This window comes from Canis lupus, chromosome 3 (genome assembly GCF_003254725.2).
Source record: "Canis lupus dingo isolate Sandy chromosome 3, ASM325472v2, whole genome shotgun sequence".
NCBI classification, from domain to species: Eukaryota; Metazoa; Chordata; class Mammalia; order Carnivora; family Canidae; genus Canis; species Canis lupus.
The window spans coordinates 42,074,533-42,093,313 of record NC_064245.1 but is presented as its reverse complement, the minus strand read 5'-3'; the positions used below and the strand labels follow the sequence as shown (position 1 = coordinate 42,093,313).

Sequence of the window (18,781 nt, the reverse complement as noted above, 5' to 3'; positions counted from 1 at the left end):
AGAGAGAGAGAATGATTTCTATTAATTTACCACTGCCTGGTTTCCAGCCCTAGTTCCACACTCAAATTTCTCCCATCAGTCACTAAAGCCTCCTTTTTTGCCAGTTTGCTTGACCTCTCTGGGGTCCTTAATAATCTTTGTGATGGATACCATATGGTTATTATTCCCATTGTACAGATGAGGCTCAGGTCAACCAGGTCCTCCTTTCTTCTCCCTGTGTTGGCTTGAATTTGAGCATTCAACCAAATAACTAATAACCCGTAAAGTCTTAGTTTAGCTCGTACACATCAAATAAACATTTGATCATGAGCTTTCCTTAGTAAGACCCACTTCCAACTGGCTCACCATCCCCTAACTCCCGCCTCCAGAAAAGTCTAGTCTCCCCTGTCCCTGCCTCTTCCCCTGTTCCTGGGGAGACATCCACATTTTGATGGCCTTGGGTTTGCAAACAGCCTTCAAGTGGGAGTAACTGCCGTCCACAAGAACTTCTCTTTAGGATCCCTCTGAGACACTTTCAGTAAACCAGCAGCTCACTGTTACCTTTCAGACTCTCATGCTCTCATCTGAGAAGATGAGTTCTAGATCTTGATACCATAACATGCTGGAAGGCTTCCAGGTATGGAAAAGAGTAGGTTTTGTTAAAATTCCCACATAGCAGGGGCACCTGGACGGCTCAGTTTATTGAGTGGCTGTCTCCTGATTTTGACTCAGGTGGTGATCTCGGGGTCCTGGCATTGAGCCCCGACATGGACTCCATGCTCAGTGGGGAGTCTGCTTGAGGTTCTCCTCTCCTTCCTCTGCCTCTCCCTCTTTTCTCTCTCAAATAAATAAATATATTTTTAAATCCTCACATAATTTTTAGCCCTGTCTAAAAGACGGAGGCGTCAGCCTGAGCTAAGTCACTGAGAATTCAGTCTTCCTTCAGACTGTGCTTCCAACCAGGCTAAATGTTGCTGGTGGAGCATGATGGCAAGGTCCATAAATTTTTTTAAACTATGCAAAATATGCATAATAATAGATTTACCATTTAATCCTTTGAAGTATACAGGTTGATGGCATTAAGTACATTCATATCATTGTGCAACCATTACCACCATCCATCTCCAAAACTTTCCATCATCCCAAACAGAAACTCTGTCACCTTTAAACCACAAATCGCCATCTCCCCTCTCCCCCAAGCCCCTGGTAATCACCATTCCACTTTCCTTCTCTATGAATTTCACTATTCTAACTTACCTCATATAAGTGGAATCGTACAATATCTGTCCATTTGTGTCTGGCTTCTTTCGCCATAAATCTTTATTTCAGCTCACATTTGCTACTGAACTTGGCTGCTTCCCGTCCTCTGATACACTGTTCCTGGTATCTGCCCTTCTTCTCTGTGGTCTGTCCTGGACTCCAGGTTTTCACAAGCACCTAGCACAGGCTTAGAACATGGTAGGAGCAAAAATTTTTTTAAAGAGTTTATTTATTCATGAGACAGAGAGAGAGAGAGAGGCAGAGACACAGGCAGAGGGAAAAGCAGGCTCCATGCAGGGAGCCTGACATGGGACTCGATCCTGGGTCTTCAGGATCACGCCCTGGGCTGAAGTTGGCGCTAAACTGCTGAGCCACAGGGACTGCCCAGGAGCAAAATTAATATATTTGGAGGATTATCATTGTTAAAGAAACGCTACATTCCCAAGGAAGCAAAACACATACACCTTGCTTTTAACACATGTTGTTCTTTTTCCCAATTCCAAATGAGTAGTTACACAAGACCTTCATAGACCACAAGGAAGGACAGAGGAAAAGAGATTGTAATGTACCACCTAACAAAATAGTACTGTGTGAGCTCTCCCTATCTTTATTGTCATGCTCTATGTCGGCTTGGTATTACTGAACATCAAACCACCCCAAGACTTAGTGGTGTCAACCAAATACCACTTTGTTATCTCTCCCAGTGCTGTGGGACAAGTGGGTTGAGCAGGGCGGTTCTTCTACTGATCTTGCTTGGATCTCTCATGTGATTGTGTTAAGATGGAGGCTGCAGCAAGAGCATGGAGGCTTGACTTGGGTGCTGGGACCACAGGACCTCTGTCCTCGCCACATGAGGTCACTCGGGCAAGGTAGCCAGACACCGAAGCTGTAGGCCCTGGCCTGGCTAAATTCTCTCGGTTAAAATGAGTCACAGGCCAGCTCAGACCCATTGTGGGAGGAGATTACACCAGGGTGTGAATATAAGAACACTTCACTGGCAGCAGTCTTAGTCGGCTTGGGCTCCTGTAATAGGATACCATAGACTGGGAGCTTAAACAACAAACATTTATTCCTCACAGTACTGGGGGTTGGAAGTCCAAGATCAGGGCACCAGTCAGATTGGGTTTTTGATGGGGGCCCACTTTCCGGTTATGACCGCACATGGACTTTCTTTCATGTGTGCAGAGTTCTAGTCTCACCATGCCTTTTTAAGGGCCACTAATCCCATTATGGGGGCCCCACCCTCACGACCCCATCTAAACCTAATTGTCCCTCAAAGGCCCCACCTCTAAATACCATCACATTGGGAATTAGGGCCTCAACATATGCATTTTGAGGGACGCAAATATTCAGTCCATACTGGAGGACATCCTGGAGCTACTCTACCACATGAAACAATATTACCTCTCAGAAGAGATAAACCAACTCCCCCTTTCAGTAGTAGAGAGAGAATACGCATGTGTCAATTTGTACACACTCCAGCACGGGGTGTGAGGATTTTCAAAACCTTTGCTAGTTTGACTAGTGTCACATTGTTAATATAAACCCTATTAAAAAAATAAATAAATAAACCCTATTAAACCAGCACTCCTAAATCAAGGCAAAGGTCAGTGAAAGGAGTGGAGAGGTGTCATCAACTCAATTCCTTTGAGTTTCTTGACTGGTCACTTTGTAGAAACTGAAAATAATCCTGATAAGAGTAGAGTACATGTGTATGTTTGGAAAACTCTCCCAAGTTTCTTACAATTGTGAACCTCAAGTGACGTGGTTTGACTCTCATAGTGACCAATAAATAGATCATGGAGTCAAAATACCCCTCTACACTCGATTTTGGAAGATAAACTGAAAATAAAAGTAAATATGAACATGCCCCCCCTTGCTCATTTGGATGACAAAGACTTCTGGTTTCCTTTTGTGTGTGTGCCCCACAAGGCACTTTGACACTCAAACCTTCAGATGTAGGTGGTTGGAAACATTGATAAAATTCTGGAAGCCTAAGTAGGCAGAATTGTGTTTTGTTTGGAATGATCCTGGAATCCCAGTGAAGAACCCCACCACTGGGGATCTGCGGGGACACAGTTCAGTGACAGGCTGGTCACTCCCTGCTTGATTCCACATCTGGCACACATCTGCTGCATGCCGGGTCCTGTTTCCAGAGCCTGAGCCTCCACTCTGGTGATGCCAGCCTCCTGTGGTGGAGAACAGACCAGAAAGAAGTAAAATCTAATCAGGATGATATCAGTTAGTGCTGAGGGCCACCAAGAATTAATCTAGGGTGACACAGTGAGGGTGTGTGTGCCTGGGGAGCTCCTCTAGCAGAAGTGGGCCAGGAAGGCCTCTCGAAGGAGGTGAAATTCAGCTAGGACCTGAGTGACAAGGAAAAGCTGCTCTAGGAAGTGTTCCAGGAGGAAGAGCACCTGCTGGAAATCTGGGGATGGCATCCCAGGGCCACAGTACCCAAGCCAGGAAGAGGATGCCCACTTGTACCTCAACTTGTCAAACCCAGGTTCCTTTGATTACAAGCTTCCAGCTAATTAGAAGCCAGACAGGCCAGAGGAATGCTCTTCTGGGATAAGATTACTTTGGGATAATTGTTCTGCTGGGTCACTCACTAGAAAAAAGTCACGTGAACGGAATGAGGGTGCGTTTCCATTCTGCTGCAGAGGCAAAGTTCCAGTTGAGCAGACTCAGAAAGTCTGGAGGCAAATTGATACTCAGAGAGCAATCCATTTTGTGAAAAGGCTGTCTTGCCAGGGCTATGAAACTAAAGTACCCCGCTCCTGACTCTGACCCCCCACAGCAGCCCAGCGGGCATCAGGAGCACGAACTGCAGCCCTTCTAGCCTGAGCAGCTCTCCCGAACGCCCTTGACCTCGCTGTTGTGAACCGTGTTAATGGTCTGGTTAAGCCTCGGCTCCTGGCTGCCGAGAAGACCTGGGGCCTCCATAGGCCCCCGAGAGTGGTACCGAGAAGCCTAAATCTGTCTGGGCTCCCAGATGGGGGCTGGGACCTCCCTGGAGCTGAGGGGGGCGCTGTAGACAGCCCTTGAGGGCGTGGCGCTATTCTTGGGACAAAACCACTGGAGATTCATTCATCGAAGTCCAGTGGCAATCTCTACTGACTTCCCTTTCTGGCCAGCTCTGGGCACGTGGCAGACTCTGCGCTGTTATTCTTTGGCTACCCAGAGGGGATGGTTGCCTCCCATCCTTTCTCTTCCCCACTCAGTCCTGTCTGGTCCTCACAGGCCAAATGCAGCTGAGACAATTCTAAGTTAAAATGCAATATCCTGGGACGCCTGGGTGGCTCAGTGGTTGAGCATCTGCCTTTGGCTCAGGGTGTGGTCCCGGGGTCCTGGGATCAAGTCCCGCATTGGGCTCCCCACAGGGATCCTGCTTCTCCTTCTGCCTGTATCTCTGCCCCTCTCTCTGTGTCTGTCATGAATAAATAAATTAAAAATCTTTTAAAAATAAAATGAAATATCCCTAATATATAAAGAGCTTTTATGAATAGAAAAAAAAAGTGGTGAATAATTCTATGGAGAAATGGGCCAAAGATATGAAAGGACATTTTACAGAGAAAGGAATACAAATGGCTCTCAACCATGTGATATTATGCTCCAACTTGTTCATAAGAGAAAAGTAAATTAAAATTACACTAAGATAAGGTTGGCAAAAATCCAAAAGTATGACAACTACTATGCAAGGCTGTGAAGCTGATGGGCATTGTCATGCTTTACTAGTGGGAATGCAACATGGTACAATCCCAATGGAGGGGAATTTGGCACTACATGACAAAGTGACATATGCTTATATCCCATAATCCAGCAAATTCCTAGGAAGCTCTCCCAAAGATACACTGGCAGATAGAAGAAAAGACATATGCACAAAGATGGGGAAAGTATATTTAAGAATGGACGGGTACTGGATAAATGTCCCTTCTTTGTTTATGATGATAAAAAGATTGAAATATAAATCATAAAATTAAAAAGTGATTTCCTATGGAGGGGAAGGGAAGAGACTAGATTTCTCTGAATAAAGCTTGTTTTGTGGATTTAACTTTGGAACCATGTAGAATATTGTACATACTAATTAAACAAAATTAAGTTTGTAAAAAAGAGCAGTCCATAGAAATTAAAAGCCAATCGACTTATTAAGCCTAAAAGTATACCTAGTTAGTGACATGATCACACAGAGAGAGTGGTTTGGTCTTTTTTTTTAAAGATTTTATTTATTCACGAGAGATACACAGAGAGAAGCAGAGACGTAGGCAGAGGGAGAAGCAGGTTGGTTCCCTGCAGGGAACCCAATGGGGGACTTGATCCCAGGACCCTGGGATCACAACCTGAGCTGAAGGCAGACACCCAACCACTGAGCAATCCAGATGCCCTGAGAGAGTGGTTTTGAAACATAGCGATTTGAGGATAAAAACAAGAACAAAACAAAGATTATCTTCAACTTTTCAGTGATTATATTGTTGGTAGTAGGGTTATTATTATTATTATTATTATTATTATTAGACCACTCTATACAGAGTGTGGGATAAAGTAAAATGTGCTTTCAGGAGTATTTAACATCTTGACCTCCTGGACATGGAGCTTTCCCCCAAACACTGAAAACACTCTGCATGTGTCAGATACCCCCTCGGGGGGCAGCATCACTGCGAAGAGCCAATGCAAGGGTAAAGCCTCAGTTTTACAGATAAGGCATCCAAGGATCCTAGATTCTAAGTCACTTGCCAAGGTCAAGTGCTTGAGCTGATGCCTGAGGGGGCACATCTGGAATTGAACCTGAACCCACCTGGCCCCATACTTCTTCTCTCAACTCCTACAATGTATGATGTCCTCCTATTTGGTCTTGGCCTCTCCTACCCACCCTCTACTTGCTCTGAGGACATTTACTCTCTGTGAGCACTTCCTATTCATGGTAGAAACAAGGCAGCACAATAGCTGGTGGAAGGAAGGGCTCAAAAAATACTGAGAAAATGAATGAATGAATGAATGAATGAATGAATGAATGAATGAAAACCAAGAAAATTGTCTTCTTTCCTGTTTAGACCAAAGGCTAGAAGGAAAAAAGAAAGGAGAGATGATTTTAAAGACAGGTCAGGACACAAGAGACCCTGAGAGGCCTCTGTGTCAGGTGGTCCCCAAGATCACACTGAGGCTCTGTGATAAACCTGAATTAGGACCCAGAAAAGCAGCTATACTCACAGTTATGGTTTACTACAGTACAATGATCGAGATTAAAATCTGCGAAGGGAAAGAGGCATGGAGCAAAGACCTGGAGAGATCAGGCACAAGCTTCTAAGCATTGTCTCCCAGTGGAGTACTAGGGGTAGGTGTTACTCTCCCAGCAGGACCTATGACAACAAGTGTGCAGTGTTTTCAATCCAGGAAGCTTATCTGAGTCTGGGTTTTTAATGGGGGGGTCGGTCATATAGGCATGCAGTACCCTGCCCCCTCACTGGCTGACCTCAGTGACTCAGACTTCAGAGCAGAAACAAATCATGCTGTTAGCAGAGACTCTAGTCAAGGTAATAGGAGGTGACCCAATGCCTCAGGGATACAAAACCACTCTAGCAGGGAGAACATCCCAAGAACTCAGAGCTCTTCTCCCAGGAGCCAGCCAAGGGCCGTTCCCAAAGATAGGTCTTTCTTGGAAATATGTAGGTTTGAGCAGCCCAGGCCTGCTGAGGCAACCCTTTACTTTCCAGCTCCTAAGCAGAGGGATGCAGCCCCCCCATCCCACCCCAGGGTCATTCCAATACTTGCTACATCAACACCACTTGAGGATCCAAGCTCATTTCCATAGTAGGGTTTGCAAGGTGATCCACTGGGGTTTAGGAGAAAGACATTAGGATTTCCATTTCCATGTTTTTCAAAAATTGTGATATAAAAGATAAAATTTATCTTCTCTACCATTTTTAAGGGTATAGTTCAGTAGTGTTTATTATGTATATTCATATTGTTATGCAATAGATCTCAAGAAGTAAAACTCAATACTCCTCGAAAACAACTTCCCATTTCCCACTGCCACCCACACCTGGGGACCACCATCTTACTTTTAGGTCCCACATATAAGTGGAGGCACATGAGATTTGTCTTTTTTGTGACCAGCTGATTTCACTTAGCGTAACATCTTCAAAGTTCGTCCAGGTTGTAGCATGTGTCAGAATTTCCTTCCTTCCTCCTTGAGGACAAGTAATATTCTTTTGTTAGGGATGCCTGGGTGACTCAGTGGTTGAGCATCTGCCTTCGGCTCAGGTCATGACCCTGGGGTCCTGGGACTGAATCCCCAACTGGGCTCCCTGCAGGGGAGCCTATGGCAGAGACATGAATAAATAAATATAATCTTGTCTCTCATGAATAAATAAATAAAATCTTTTTTTTTTTAATTTTTATTTATTTATGATAGTCACAGAGAGAGAGAGAGAGAGAGAGAGGCAGAGACATAGGCAGAGGGAGAAGCAGGCTCCATGCACCGGCAGCCCGACGTGGGATTCGATCCCGGGTCTCCAGGATCGCGCCCTGGGCCAAAGGCAGGCGCCAAACCGCTGCGCCACCCAGGGATCCCAAATAAATAAAATCTTTAAAAATTCTTTTGTTAGCGTATGTCACATTTTGTTCATCCGTCCATCCATTGATGGACATTTGAGTTACTTCCACCTTTTGGCCATGGTGAATAATGCTGCAATGAGCATAGGTGTGCAAATATCTCTTTGAGATCCAGCTTTCAATTCTTTTGAATATATACCCAGAAATAGGATTGTTGGATCATATGGTAATTCTATATTTAATATATTGAGGAACTTCCATGCTGTTGTCCACAGCAGCTGCACCATTTTGCATTCCCACCAACAGTGCGCAAGGGTTCCAATTTCTCCACATACTCACCAACACCTGTTCTTTTCTTTTCTTTTTTTTTCCATAGTGGCCATTCTAACAGGTGTGAATTTTTTATGTTTTCAGTTTATGAAAATAATAAAGAAATTAGCCTTGATCAGTATTTCATAGCTAGACTGATGCTGGCCTTGATTTGTATGTATGCAGGGAAATGAATTGTAACACTGCATAACATGATGCAAAATGTAAAATAATACATTTTTTCAGAGGGCCAAAGGAGCATGTCACCCTTGGGGCAAGGAATGCCACTGGTGATACAGAGGCTCTCCCTCTCGGATTCACTTTAATTTATTACAAGTATTTCAGCTGAGTTAATGGGTTTCAGGATTATGTTACCTGGTTTTAATTAATCTTTATTTTTAAAAAAATTGTTATTTATATATTCTTGGGGTGGGTGCATGCACTTGAGAGAGCGATTGGGGGGAGAGGCAGAGGGATAGGGAGAGAGAATCTTAAGCAGGCTTCATGCCCAGTTTGTAGCCTGATGAGAGGCTCAATCTCACAATCCCATGATCATGAGTGTCCGACTGAGCCATCTGGGTGCCCCTAACCTAATCTTTAAATTATAGACAAGGAACTCTCAAATATAATCTACAAAACCCCCCAAATAAAAGACAATATTATTAATGCAAACCTGTGAAAGAAACAGTGATACTCTTCCTACCGCTCCAACGAGCTCTTTGCCAGCTAAGGTCTTTACATAAAAACAATGACCATCTGATAAGAAATTGCCTCCTCGCCAAAAGAGGAGGAATTAAGAAAACCATTGAAAATATAGATTTAAATCCACTTAGGAATAATGAAACCTACTTGAAGGGTGTATCATGCCTCGAGATGTCAAGACATCATCAGCTAATGATAGTGTTTGTGTATGTGTATATGTGCCTATGTATGCACACTAAAATTTTTTACTAATGGGGCACATGATCAAAATTCTTGGAGACAGCTGCTCTAGATAGAGGTTTGGGGATTATAGGGTCTCTGTTTTTTATTACTGGATTTTTCAGACCATGACCCATGAGTGTGGAGGAATGACTCAAAGGATATTGGGAGTATGCTGAGACAGTTGTCATATGGAGAAGGGAACTTGGCATTGTTAAGAAAAAGAGAGTGATCTTTTAAATTTTATTTAAATATTTTATCTATTTATTTGAGAGAGAGAGAGCAAGAGCACAAGCAGGAGAAACAGCAGGCAGAGGGAGAGGGAGAAGCAGACTCCTCATGGAGCAGGAACCACTCCCTCCATGCGGGGCTCCATCCCAGATGCCAGAACCCTCAGATCATGATCTAAGCCAAAGGCAGACGCTTAGCCGACTGAGCCACCCAGGTGTCCAGAGAGTGACCTTTAAACAGAACCCCCAGATTTCCCAAATCACTTATGATTTCCTAAATTACTTAAACAGTTGACCTCACTGTTACGATAACTTCTCCTTTGTGGCTACTTCCTGGAATTCCTCCCACCTTTATTTATTTTTATTTTTATTTTTGAAGACTTATTTATTCATGAGAGACACAGGCAGAGGGAGAAGCAGGCTCCCTGCAGGGAGCCCAACGGAGGACTCCATCCCAGGACCCCAGGATCACGCCCTGAACCCCCTGAACCAAAGGCAGATGCTCAACCACTGAGCCACCCAGCAGTCCTGGTGCCTTCTTTTAAACATATCCTCTCTGGGCCTCAGTTTCTTTATCTGTAAAATAGGGGCATTGTTAGCACTTCATCAGGAGGGTTGTGGGGAGGTGCTGGGCTTAGTGCCCTACACAGCAAGCATTCTTCAGGAGCAGCTAGTCTGAATAGTGCACTATTTTTTTAAGCTTTTAGAACCAGAAAAATAGTATACACATGCTTTGTAAAAATCTTATAAAGAGTATAGAAAGAGTTGAGAATTTCTCCTACATATGTCACTTACACTGCAATAATAATAATAATAAAAGAAGAATCACCCCAACTCTTCCCTCAAGGGATACCCATTTCAGTATGTTTTCATTTCCATGAATGACTCCAGGAAATAGTCTGAGATCCTGATTTTTTTTTAACTTATTCCTTCTCAGGGGTTTTCCTGTGTCAATAAATTCACTGCAAAGGGAGGGAGAGAGGGAGGAAGAGGGGAGGGAGGGAGGAAGGAAGAGAGGAGTGTCTGCACACATCTCCAAGCTTCCCTCTTGCTTTCCCTAGCACTCTCCTGCTAATCCTCCAAGCCCTGGGCAGAGGCCCCTCCTCCATGCAGCCCTCTCAGACTGCAACCCCCTGTGCACAGTTTAACCTTTACAGCAACCCATATGAAGGAGGTCCTGTTTTACTGTGGCTGATAGCTGGGGAAACTGAGGCTCAGCGAGTTTCAATGACTTGGCCAAACTCACACAGTTGGGAGTGGAAGAAGCAGAATTTGGGTTCCTTCTCTCTTACCCCAGGGCTTCTGCAGCCCAGGGTGGGAGGCCCACCCAGGCCTTCCCACCAGGATCCTGTCATCACTTCCCATTTCTAGTTGGAAACTCCTCTAAGAATGTGACCCTCTGAGGCATGCCAAGCCCTGAGCAGAGGACAGGCAGCCCTGCAGCCTGAATGACTGAACGAAGAAATGCATTCTTGCTGGCTGGTCCTAGTCCCGAACTTTCATCTGATAGGGGAAGCATCACGTTTTGGAAAAACAGCAAGTGTTTTACAACACCAGTTGGTGCCACAGCCTCCGTGGATTTGAAAAAAATTGAGAGAGCAACTAGTGTCTTTTTTCCTTCCTTTCATTTCCCTTTGTTAAACTGCCATGTGTTCCTGGTGACCAGATTTCAGGCTGCGAGGAGACAGAAAGAAGTAGGAGAAGGAGACAGAAGGTGGGCTCCCTGCTTCCCCAGGACCTTTGCAACTGGTGGGATTCAGGTTTTTTTTGAGAGGTTATAGGCTCTGCATGGGCGCTCAGCGTCCCATGGGGCCTTGTCATTCCTCGAGCTAGCACAGCACCCTGGACTCTACCGTGGTCAGGGTGGTTATACCAGGCTCTGTCCCTGCCCTCCAGAAGCACAAACACTCTGCACTTCTAGCTGAGAAAGTGTGCCAGTCCGGGAGGCACAAACCCCTGGCTCCCTCCACGTTTGCACAGAACCTACGCTCTGTGTGCTAAAGCAACCAGCCCTTCTCGGCAGAAAGAAGGCCTGCCTTCTGCTTATGCAGAATGTTCCACTCACCACTTCTGACAGGCCCCAGGCTCATCAAATTCTACTAAATGTCACTTTCAATAAATCCTTGCATGCCTTTCTCAAATTAATATGGATTAATTATAAGCATTGATCCCTCATATAAAGCCCTATGTGCCAGGCACTGTGCTGGGCACTTTTGGGGGAACCCTCTCATTCAATAGTCATGAAAACTCTTCCGACTTTTCATTCTCCCCATTTCACAGAGAATTAAACGGAGTCGCACGAAGGCTAAATAACATGCCTGAGTTTACCCAGTGAAGTTGGCAGAGCCAGGTCTCAAACCAGCGTCTTCCTGACCCCAAAGCCCATGCCTTTCCCTGTGGCACTGTAGTTGGGCCCCCCCTTCTGCCCCGCACCCTACTTGTTCTAGGCTGAGGGTGGTGACGATCATCAAGTTGGCTTATATTTGGTAAAATTCCTTTGTCTGCCATGGGCACTGTGTAGGTGGCCCAGGACACCAAAGTGTGTGTGTGTGTGTGTGTGTGTGTGTGTGAGAGAGAGAGAGAGAGAGAGAGAGAGAGAGGGAGGGAATGAGAGAGTGAGCTGATTGTCCACATGAGGCAGTACCTGGAGACTCTCTCCATAATTTCAAGTTAGAAAAAGTTCCTCAATATCCCAAATCAGATTCTGACTGCAGTCCCTGACTGTGTGTGGCACTTTCAAGCTCCATAAAGAGCCGGATGGATGAGTGGGCAAGCATCTGAGACTCCGCTAGGCCCCATCTCCTTACTGACCTGAAGCCCCTGTATCAGTCTGCTCGAGCTGCCATAACAAAATTTCATAGCCTGGGTGGTTTAAACAGCAGACATTTATTTCTCACAGTTCTAGAGGCTGGAAGCCTGAGATCAAGGTGCTGGCAGATTTGGTTTCTGGTGAGAACCGTCTACCTGGCTTGCAGGTGGTCACCTTCTGGCTGTGTCCTCATCTGGCAGAGAAAGAAAGGCTCTGGTTTCTCTTCTTCCTCCTCCTCCTCTTCCTCTTCCTCCTCGTCTTCTTCATTTATTTATTTTGAGAGAGAGAGAGAGCACGCAAGCGACCATGAGGAGGGCGAGTGGCAGAGGGAGAAGCAGGCTTCCTACTGAGCAGGGAGCCCGATGCAGGGATGCAGGGCTCCATCCCCGGACCCGAGATCATGACCTGAGCTGAAGGCAGATGCTTAACTGATGAGCCACCCAGGCGCCCCAATAAAATCTTTAAAAAACAAACCAGAACAAAAACAACAGAGGTGTCAGGTCACATGTGGAATGCTGTCCATCCCACGCCGGCTCTGTGAATTCCGAGGAGGCTACAGTTTGGCTTCCCTGCACTTTCTACTTTGGCAGGAGTGATGCCATGAGCCTCTGCGAAGCACAGCCTCAGACAGTGTTAGGGGTGAAGCATCCTTATAAAATGGGGAACCTGGACTCAGAGACAGACTCACCCAGAGGGAAGATGACAGGAAGGCCTGCAGAGACCCTGCAGGAGCCCAGGGCTGCTTGGGGCTCTCGAGAGCTGGAAGGAGCAGGTGAGGCTACAGGTTCAGAGGGAGTGTGTTCCTGCCGACACCTTGATTTTGGACTTCTTTCCTCCAGGCTTGGATAATCAAGTGTGGTCCTCAGCCACCCACTTTGTTGTGACAGCCACAGGAAACTCATGCAAGGGAGCCCCCAAAAGCTGGTCCCGGACCCAGGCAGCGGCTGGGACACCTATAAAATGTCCAGGGGTTTGCTTTCTCTCTCCTCTCCTCTCAACTGCCTTGGTATGGGGTGGCAAGAAAAAGCTGAGGTAGGGAAAAAAAGCCCCCCGCCCCCGCTTCCCGCTGTGGCCTGCTTTGGCCTGGGCTTACACATGCCAACCCAGAGGCGGAGCTGCCTGCATTCCTCTGTGAAGAGGAGGCGCTCACCAGTCACTGCTGAGCCGGCTGGCTGCTGGGCCCGACTGGGCCTGCCTGGCTCAGGGTGGATGTGCCCACCTCTCCAGCGTAGCGCCTTTGCAGGCTTAGTGAGCATAAGTCATCGACGTTTCCACTGATGACTGAGCCACTGCAGCTTCTCAGGGGACAGCTCCGAAAGCAGATTCCCAGGCAACTCCATTTGGTTCTGGAGCTCTTCTGCAGCCTTTGCTCAGAGTCAGACCCCGTAAGGACCCCACCAAGTAGAAGAAACTAGTTCTTCGCAGATGTTTGGGTTCTGAGAAGCAGGCCTTGCTTCCTGCACCGGGAGCAGCCGGAGGGGCCGGGCCCTGTGCAGCCTCCCTGCTCCTTGTCTCACTCATTCCCCGCAGGAAGGTGGGGGGCAAGGTGGGGACACAGGAGTTGGAACCCCCTTGGTGTGTCTGGCCCTTGCAATGTCCACGTGGAGGCTTGGCCTGCTTCCTCCACAGTCGTCCAGGCCACTGGTCCTCCTCCCCACCTCCCACCACCAGAGTCAGGCAAAGGAATTCCCCCTTCAGGCCCCAAATGGAGATGTGATCTAGGTGCTTACTTTTGGAAGAGAACAAAACTGGAGCCAGGTGAGGGAACTGGGTTTGGAGCAGAGCCCCTCAGGAAGGCTGAGCTGGTCGAGGACTGACCCAGACACCAGAAAGTCAGAAGTGCCCCCCACAATGCAGCAGAGGCAGACCCGCAGGGGGCACATTGTCCCTGCCTGTCCCCTCTGAAGCCGAGGGCAGGGCCCTGGGATGTCCTGCCTGTGACCTTTTGGGCAGGCCTGACAACCCCGGCTGCAGCCTCCATCCAAGGATGCACACTCCTGGATGTCCTGAAGTGCCAGGGAAGGGAGTCAGGGAAAACAGAGGTGCTAATCCCAAACCATCCTGGTGACAAGCACGGCTCCTGGAGCAGGGAAAGGACTGGGCCTAGGTTCCTGATTTAACGTTTCCCAATGGGGACTAGCACATGCCTAACATCTCACTCCCTGGCTTTCTTCCTTCCAGACTCCCACCTGTGAAGGAGGGCGCTTGCTCCCTGACCTTTTCTCCACAGCCCTGCTTTCCTCTCTCTGCCACCCCGTCACCCCACCCTACTCCATCCGGATTTCACCTAGACCCATGTTTTAGCAGTCCTGACATGCCGCTGTCTTCCCAGGATCCTCTCTGTGAGCTCCAGACACACAGATCCAAGGAATCGGGTCCCTCCCCTTCAAACTCAGCAGGTCCAAAGTCCTTGTGATACCCAGCAAGCCCACTCCCACCTCTATCCTCTTAGGAGGCAGCTCTGACCCATTGGTTCCCTGTGCACAATCCTTTGCTGGCTCCCTTCTGCTTTAGCTAAAGTCCAGCCTCTAGCTGAGCACTCAGTCTGGCTCTCACAGACGTTTCTAGCTGCTGTTCCCATCTTTCCCCATGTGTAGTGCTCCCCGATACACCCTTGGTGTTGGTGGGTTACTTGTCAAAATGCTGGTGGTGCTACAGGCAGTTAATGCTCAGCTGAGTCCAGGGGTGCTAACCATCCTGTCCTTGGAGGTGCAGGACACACGGAAGAAGGCTTCCACTGCCCCACGCCCACTGCCCAGCGCCAAGTCACACCATTTTCCCAAAGACTCGCCCTCGTGCTCCCGTGTCTCTGAAGTCCCTGCCCGGCACCCCTTTCCCCTGCTTCTTCATCTGGCTTGCTCCCATCTGCTCTCTACATCTCCCCTGCCTCCCTTTTGCAGACAATGTTCTAGCAGGCTAGGTCAATATGCCTCAGGTGTATCTACATCTCAATGGGACAGGCTTTCCAGGACCTTGAGAGGCAAGAACTGTGGCTCCTGCGGGCCCCTCACAGCAGCAGCCCTGTGAGCTCCTTGAGGGCAGGGTCAAGGCCCACAGAAGGCCCCTGGGCACAGAGTGAGAGAGTCCAGGGTTAGCTTTTCAGGGACTCTCCCAGCCCTCCATCAGGAAGGGTGAGTCTAGGGATGCCGGGGTGGCTCAGTGATTGGGCATCTGCCTTCAGCTCAGGGCGTGATCCCAGAGTTCCAGAATCGAGTACTGCATCGGGCTCCCCGCAGGGAGCCTGCTTCTCCCTCTGCCCGTGTCTCTGCCTCTCTCTCTGGGTCTTTCATGAATAAATAAAGTCTTAGAGAAAAAAAGAAGAAAAGGAAAGAATAAAATCCTTCCAGAAAGAAAGAAAGAAAGAAAGAAAGAAAGAAAGAAAGAAAGAAAGAAAGAAAGAAAGAAAGAAAGAAAGAAAGAAGGGAGAGAAAAGAAAAGAAAAAGAAAAAGAAAAAAGAAGAAAAAAAAAGCAAAGCAAAGCAAAGCAAAAGAAAAAAGAAAGGTGAGTCTACCTGTTTCTTCCTGCAGGAGCTGTCCAAGCTGGGCCTGAACAGCGGCATGGAGGTGGAGCTGCGGATTCTTCAACTGCCTGTAGATTACAGGGAGGTGAAGCAGAGGGTCACCAGAATCTGGGAGGATCTTCAACCACAAGTAAATGATGGCCGGGAAGGCCCTGAGGCTGGGGGGTGGGGTGGGGTGAGGGGTGATGACGTGGTGGAGCTACAGGGCCTGTGAACCTCTGGACCCCCGACCTAGGGTGGCTGACTGAGGTGCACGCAGCTCCCGTGTCCCCGCCAGTATGGTCCCAGCCACTTTTCTAAGGTTCTGGGTCTGTTCATAAAAGTTTAAGTTAAAATTCAGAGTGGATCTTGGAAGAAGATTTGGGAGAGAGAAAAGGAGGAAAATCCATGGAATCTCTATTCCTTGCCAGGACTCAAAGATAGTTTCCACCCAACGGCTAGGCCCTTGGGTTATTTCCCAGCCCTGCTCAGACAGGGCAGGTTGGCCCTGAGGTGAAGCTAGAGACAAGGACTTTTGGGGCCTGGAAGAGCGGCTGGGAGGATGGCCCATCGGCAGAGGTCCCATCTCCATCACACCTGGCTTTTTTTTTTTTTTTTAAATCCAAACAGAGTCATTATTTTAAAAACTGGTACAAATATCCACGAAGGAGGAAGGCCGGATGATGAGGTTAACACAACACACACCGCCAAACCGTGAAGACAATCGTCCTGGGTGTTTTGATAAAACGCTCTGTGGCTATTTTTTTCAAAGAGGAAAAATAATAATCAGCTCTCAAAATCCTAACCATATTTTATCACATGGTCACTAACTCCTTTATATCAGAGTTTCACAAAAGAGATGGAAGATTCCCCCGAAACGCTAAGCTCCTCCGGTGCTAGTCTTGGCGACGGGCGACCCCCCGGGAAAACAAGGGGCGAGCACCGCCCTGCGAGAGCATCTGCCCGGATCAAAGGAGCCCCAGTAAATGCCACGCGGGTCGGTCTCCAGCTGTCTCCCGTTCCGGCGCGTTCATGAGGGCAGGTCAGCGGGGAAGCCTGGAGCTCGCGTGCCAGATCTGGGCCTTGAAAACAAACACATTTCGTTTATTCACTCATGAGAGGCACAGGGCGAGGCAGACGCAGGCCGCGGGGGAAGCAGGCTCCCCGGGGAGCCCGACGGGGGGGGGGGGCGGGGGTGGACCCCGGGGCGCCGAGGCCCCCACTCGGCCGAGCCCCCAGGCGCCCCCGAGCCCGGGGAGCAGCGCCGGCCTCGGTTTCCCTAACCCCCGGCTGCCGCGTCTACTGGCGCAGCTCGCGGTGCACGTGGGCCTGGACGCCTCGGCCAAGGCCATCCTCCTGGAGCGGCGCGCCAAGAACCGCGGCTACCGGGACGCCGACGTCCGGGGCTTCCGGCCGGCGCGCGGGGAGTGCCTTCCGGGCGGCCCGGAAGTGGTCGCGTCCGGGGTCATCGCGAGGGCGGCGAGCCAGCGCGCGGCCCCGGAGGGCGTGGCCGTGGCCGTTTCTGGAGATGCCGGCAGGTACGTACGTCCCGCGGGCGTCCGGTCGTGCGGAGGCCGCCCCGTGCCAACTGGCTGGGCACTGGCCGCCCCGGGGCGGCTGCTGCCCACGTGCGCGATGACCCCGCGCCCGGGTCTCCGCCCGCCCCGCCCCGGCCCGGCCCGGCCCGGCCCGGCCTCCGGTGCGTGGACAGGCGGCAAGACGGGAAGGCGTGTCTCGAGGGCCACCAGCGTTTTGTGGATGCTTTGTTTCTCTTTATTGGGCCCGGGTGTGAGTTCACTGTACTGCTTTAGCCCCACGTAGAGATAAATTCGCCCTGGTCTCTCAACTCTGGCCCCCAGTAGGTAGTTTTCCTCCACCCCCCCCACCCCCCCCAAGAATGAATATGCAGCGAATCACTGTACAGTGACTCAGTAGACATGAATGAGAGGGGTTCGGGGTGTAAAGGTGTCATGGAGTGGTTGCTTGAAAATCGGGCCCCTTCCCAGGCCCCGCCACTTGCTGGCTGTGGGACCATGAGACCAAGAATCAGCCTCTTCCTGGCTCATTCCCAGCAAAGGGGTCATTCAGAGGCAGAGCAGCAAAACCTGCCTCCGTGGGTGGCAGTGGGACTTCCTCGTGCGTTGGGGATGCTGCATTGTCCCTTTATATTTTTCTGGGGTTAGAGGTTGTCCCAGGGAGTAACAACATGGCATTTCGTGTGGTTGCAGATACGTCTGCGAGTACACCTACTACCTGTCTTTGCATCATGGAAATGGACGCGCGGCACTCATCCACGTGCCTCCGTTATCCCATTGGCTCCCAGCCAGCGTGCTGGGAAAAGCCCTGCAAGTCATCATCCAGGACATGCTGGAGGAGATGAGAAAGCCTGAGCTCAAAGCCTGGTTTGCAGAAAACTCAACCTCGGTGATTCCAGCCCAGGGGGGCCAGTTGGGGGATTGCCTCTTTAGAGAAAATTAAATGTTTCAATCTTGTGTGCAGAGTTCAACTGTGCTTTAAGAGACTTTTAAAAAATGGCTTGTAAAACCTTTTACACAGAGGAAGAAAGCTCTGAATTAGCCCAAAGAAATCACAAAGGGTTATTTTATTGTCAGAAGAAAGAAGAACACTCAAAGGCAGACATTTCACAAGGGATTAACTAGCTTCAGTTATGGTTTTCTTGACAATAAAATGAAATCCTAGTAATTTTTTTTTTTTTTCTTTTAAAACTGTGTAGGAGCCAGTGTGATCCTGCCCAGATTGCCAAAGCCACAGACCTGTTGGGCAGAGCTGTATGTGATGGGTTGATCTGTGACCAGCTCGCCAGGGGGAAATACAGGTGGAGTGGCCGCTCAATACCCCCTTTCTGGCCCCCAGACTCATGCATCCAGGTGTTGTGTGCAGCTTCTGATCACTGAGTCTCTAGTGTTTGGTTTTTCTTTTTTTCTCCTTTTAAAAAAATTGTGTTTAACATACATACATGAAATTTACCCTTTTCACCAATTCACTGTTTGTGTACATTCACTTGTGCAGTCATCACCACCATCTATCTCTAGAACTTTCGCAACATTGCCAACTGAAACTCTGTCCCCAATAAACCACATCTCCCCTCCCCCCAGCCCTTAGCAACCATCATTCCACCCTCCATCACTGAATTTGACTACTCTAAGGACCTCGTGTAAAGGACACTCTTTGTCCTTTTGTGACTGGCTTATTTCGCACAG

The 18,781-nt window shown here is 48.7% G+C and overlaps 1 protein-coding gene and 1 long non-coding RNA gene across 4 annotated transcripts in view; one reads left to right on the top strand and one right to left on the bottom strand.

Moving 5' to 3' along the window:
- The window catches only part of PGPEP1L (pyroglutamyl-peptidase I like), a 50,313-nt gene that overhangs the window by 27,417 nt on the left and 4,115 nt on the right, over window positions 1-18,781 (top strand). Inside the window, exons 3-5 of one of the 3 annotated variants that reach the window (XM_025438083.3) lie at window positions 15,589-15,711; window positions 16,872-17,098; window positions 17,789-18,396. In XM_025438083.3, the coding sequence (XP_025293868.1) occupies window positions 15,589-15,711; window positions 16,872-17,098; window positions 17,789-18,038 (600 nt within the window). In that variant the 3' untranslated portion in view covers window positions 18,039-18,396. The other 2 variants (XR_003132551.3, XR_007409803.1) reach the window with 2 other exon arrangements.
- On the bottom strand, window positions 12,119-16,990 carry LOC112653819 (uncharacterized). Its single transcript, XR_003132552.3, has 3 exons — window positions 16,845-16,990; window positions 15,573-16,642; window positions 12,119-12,321 (listed from the first exon to the last, which is right to left on the bottom strand). It is a non-coding gene; the product is annotated as an uncharacterized LOC112653819 (long non-coding RNA).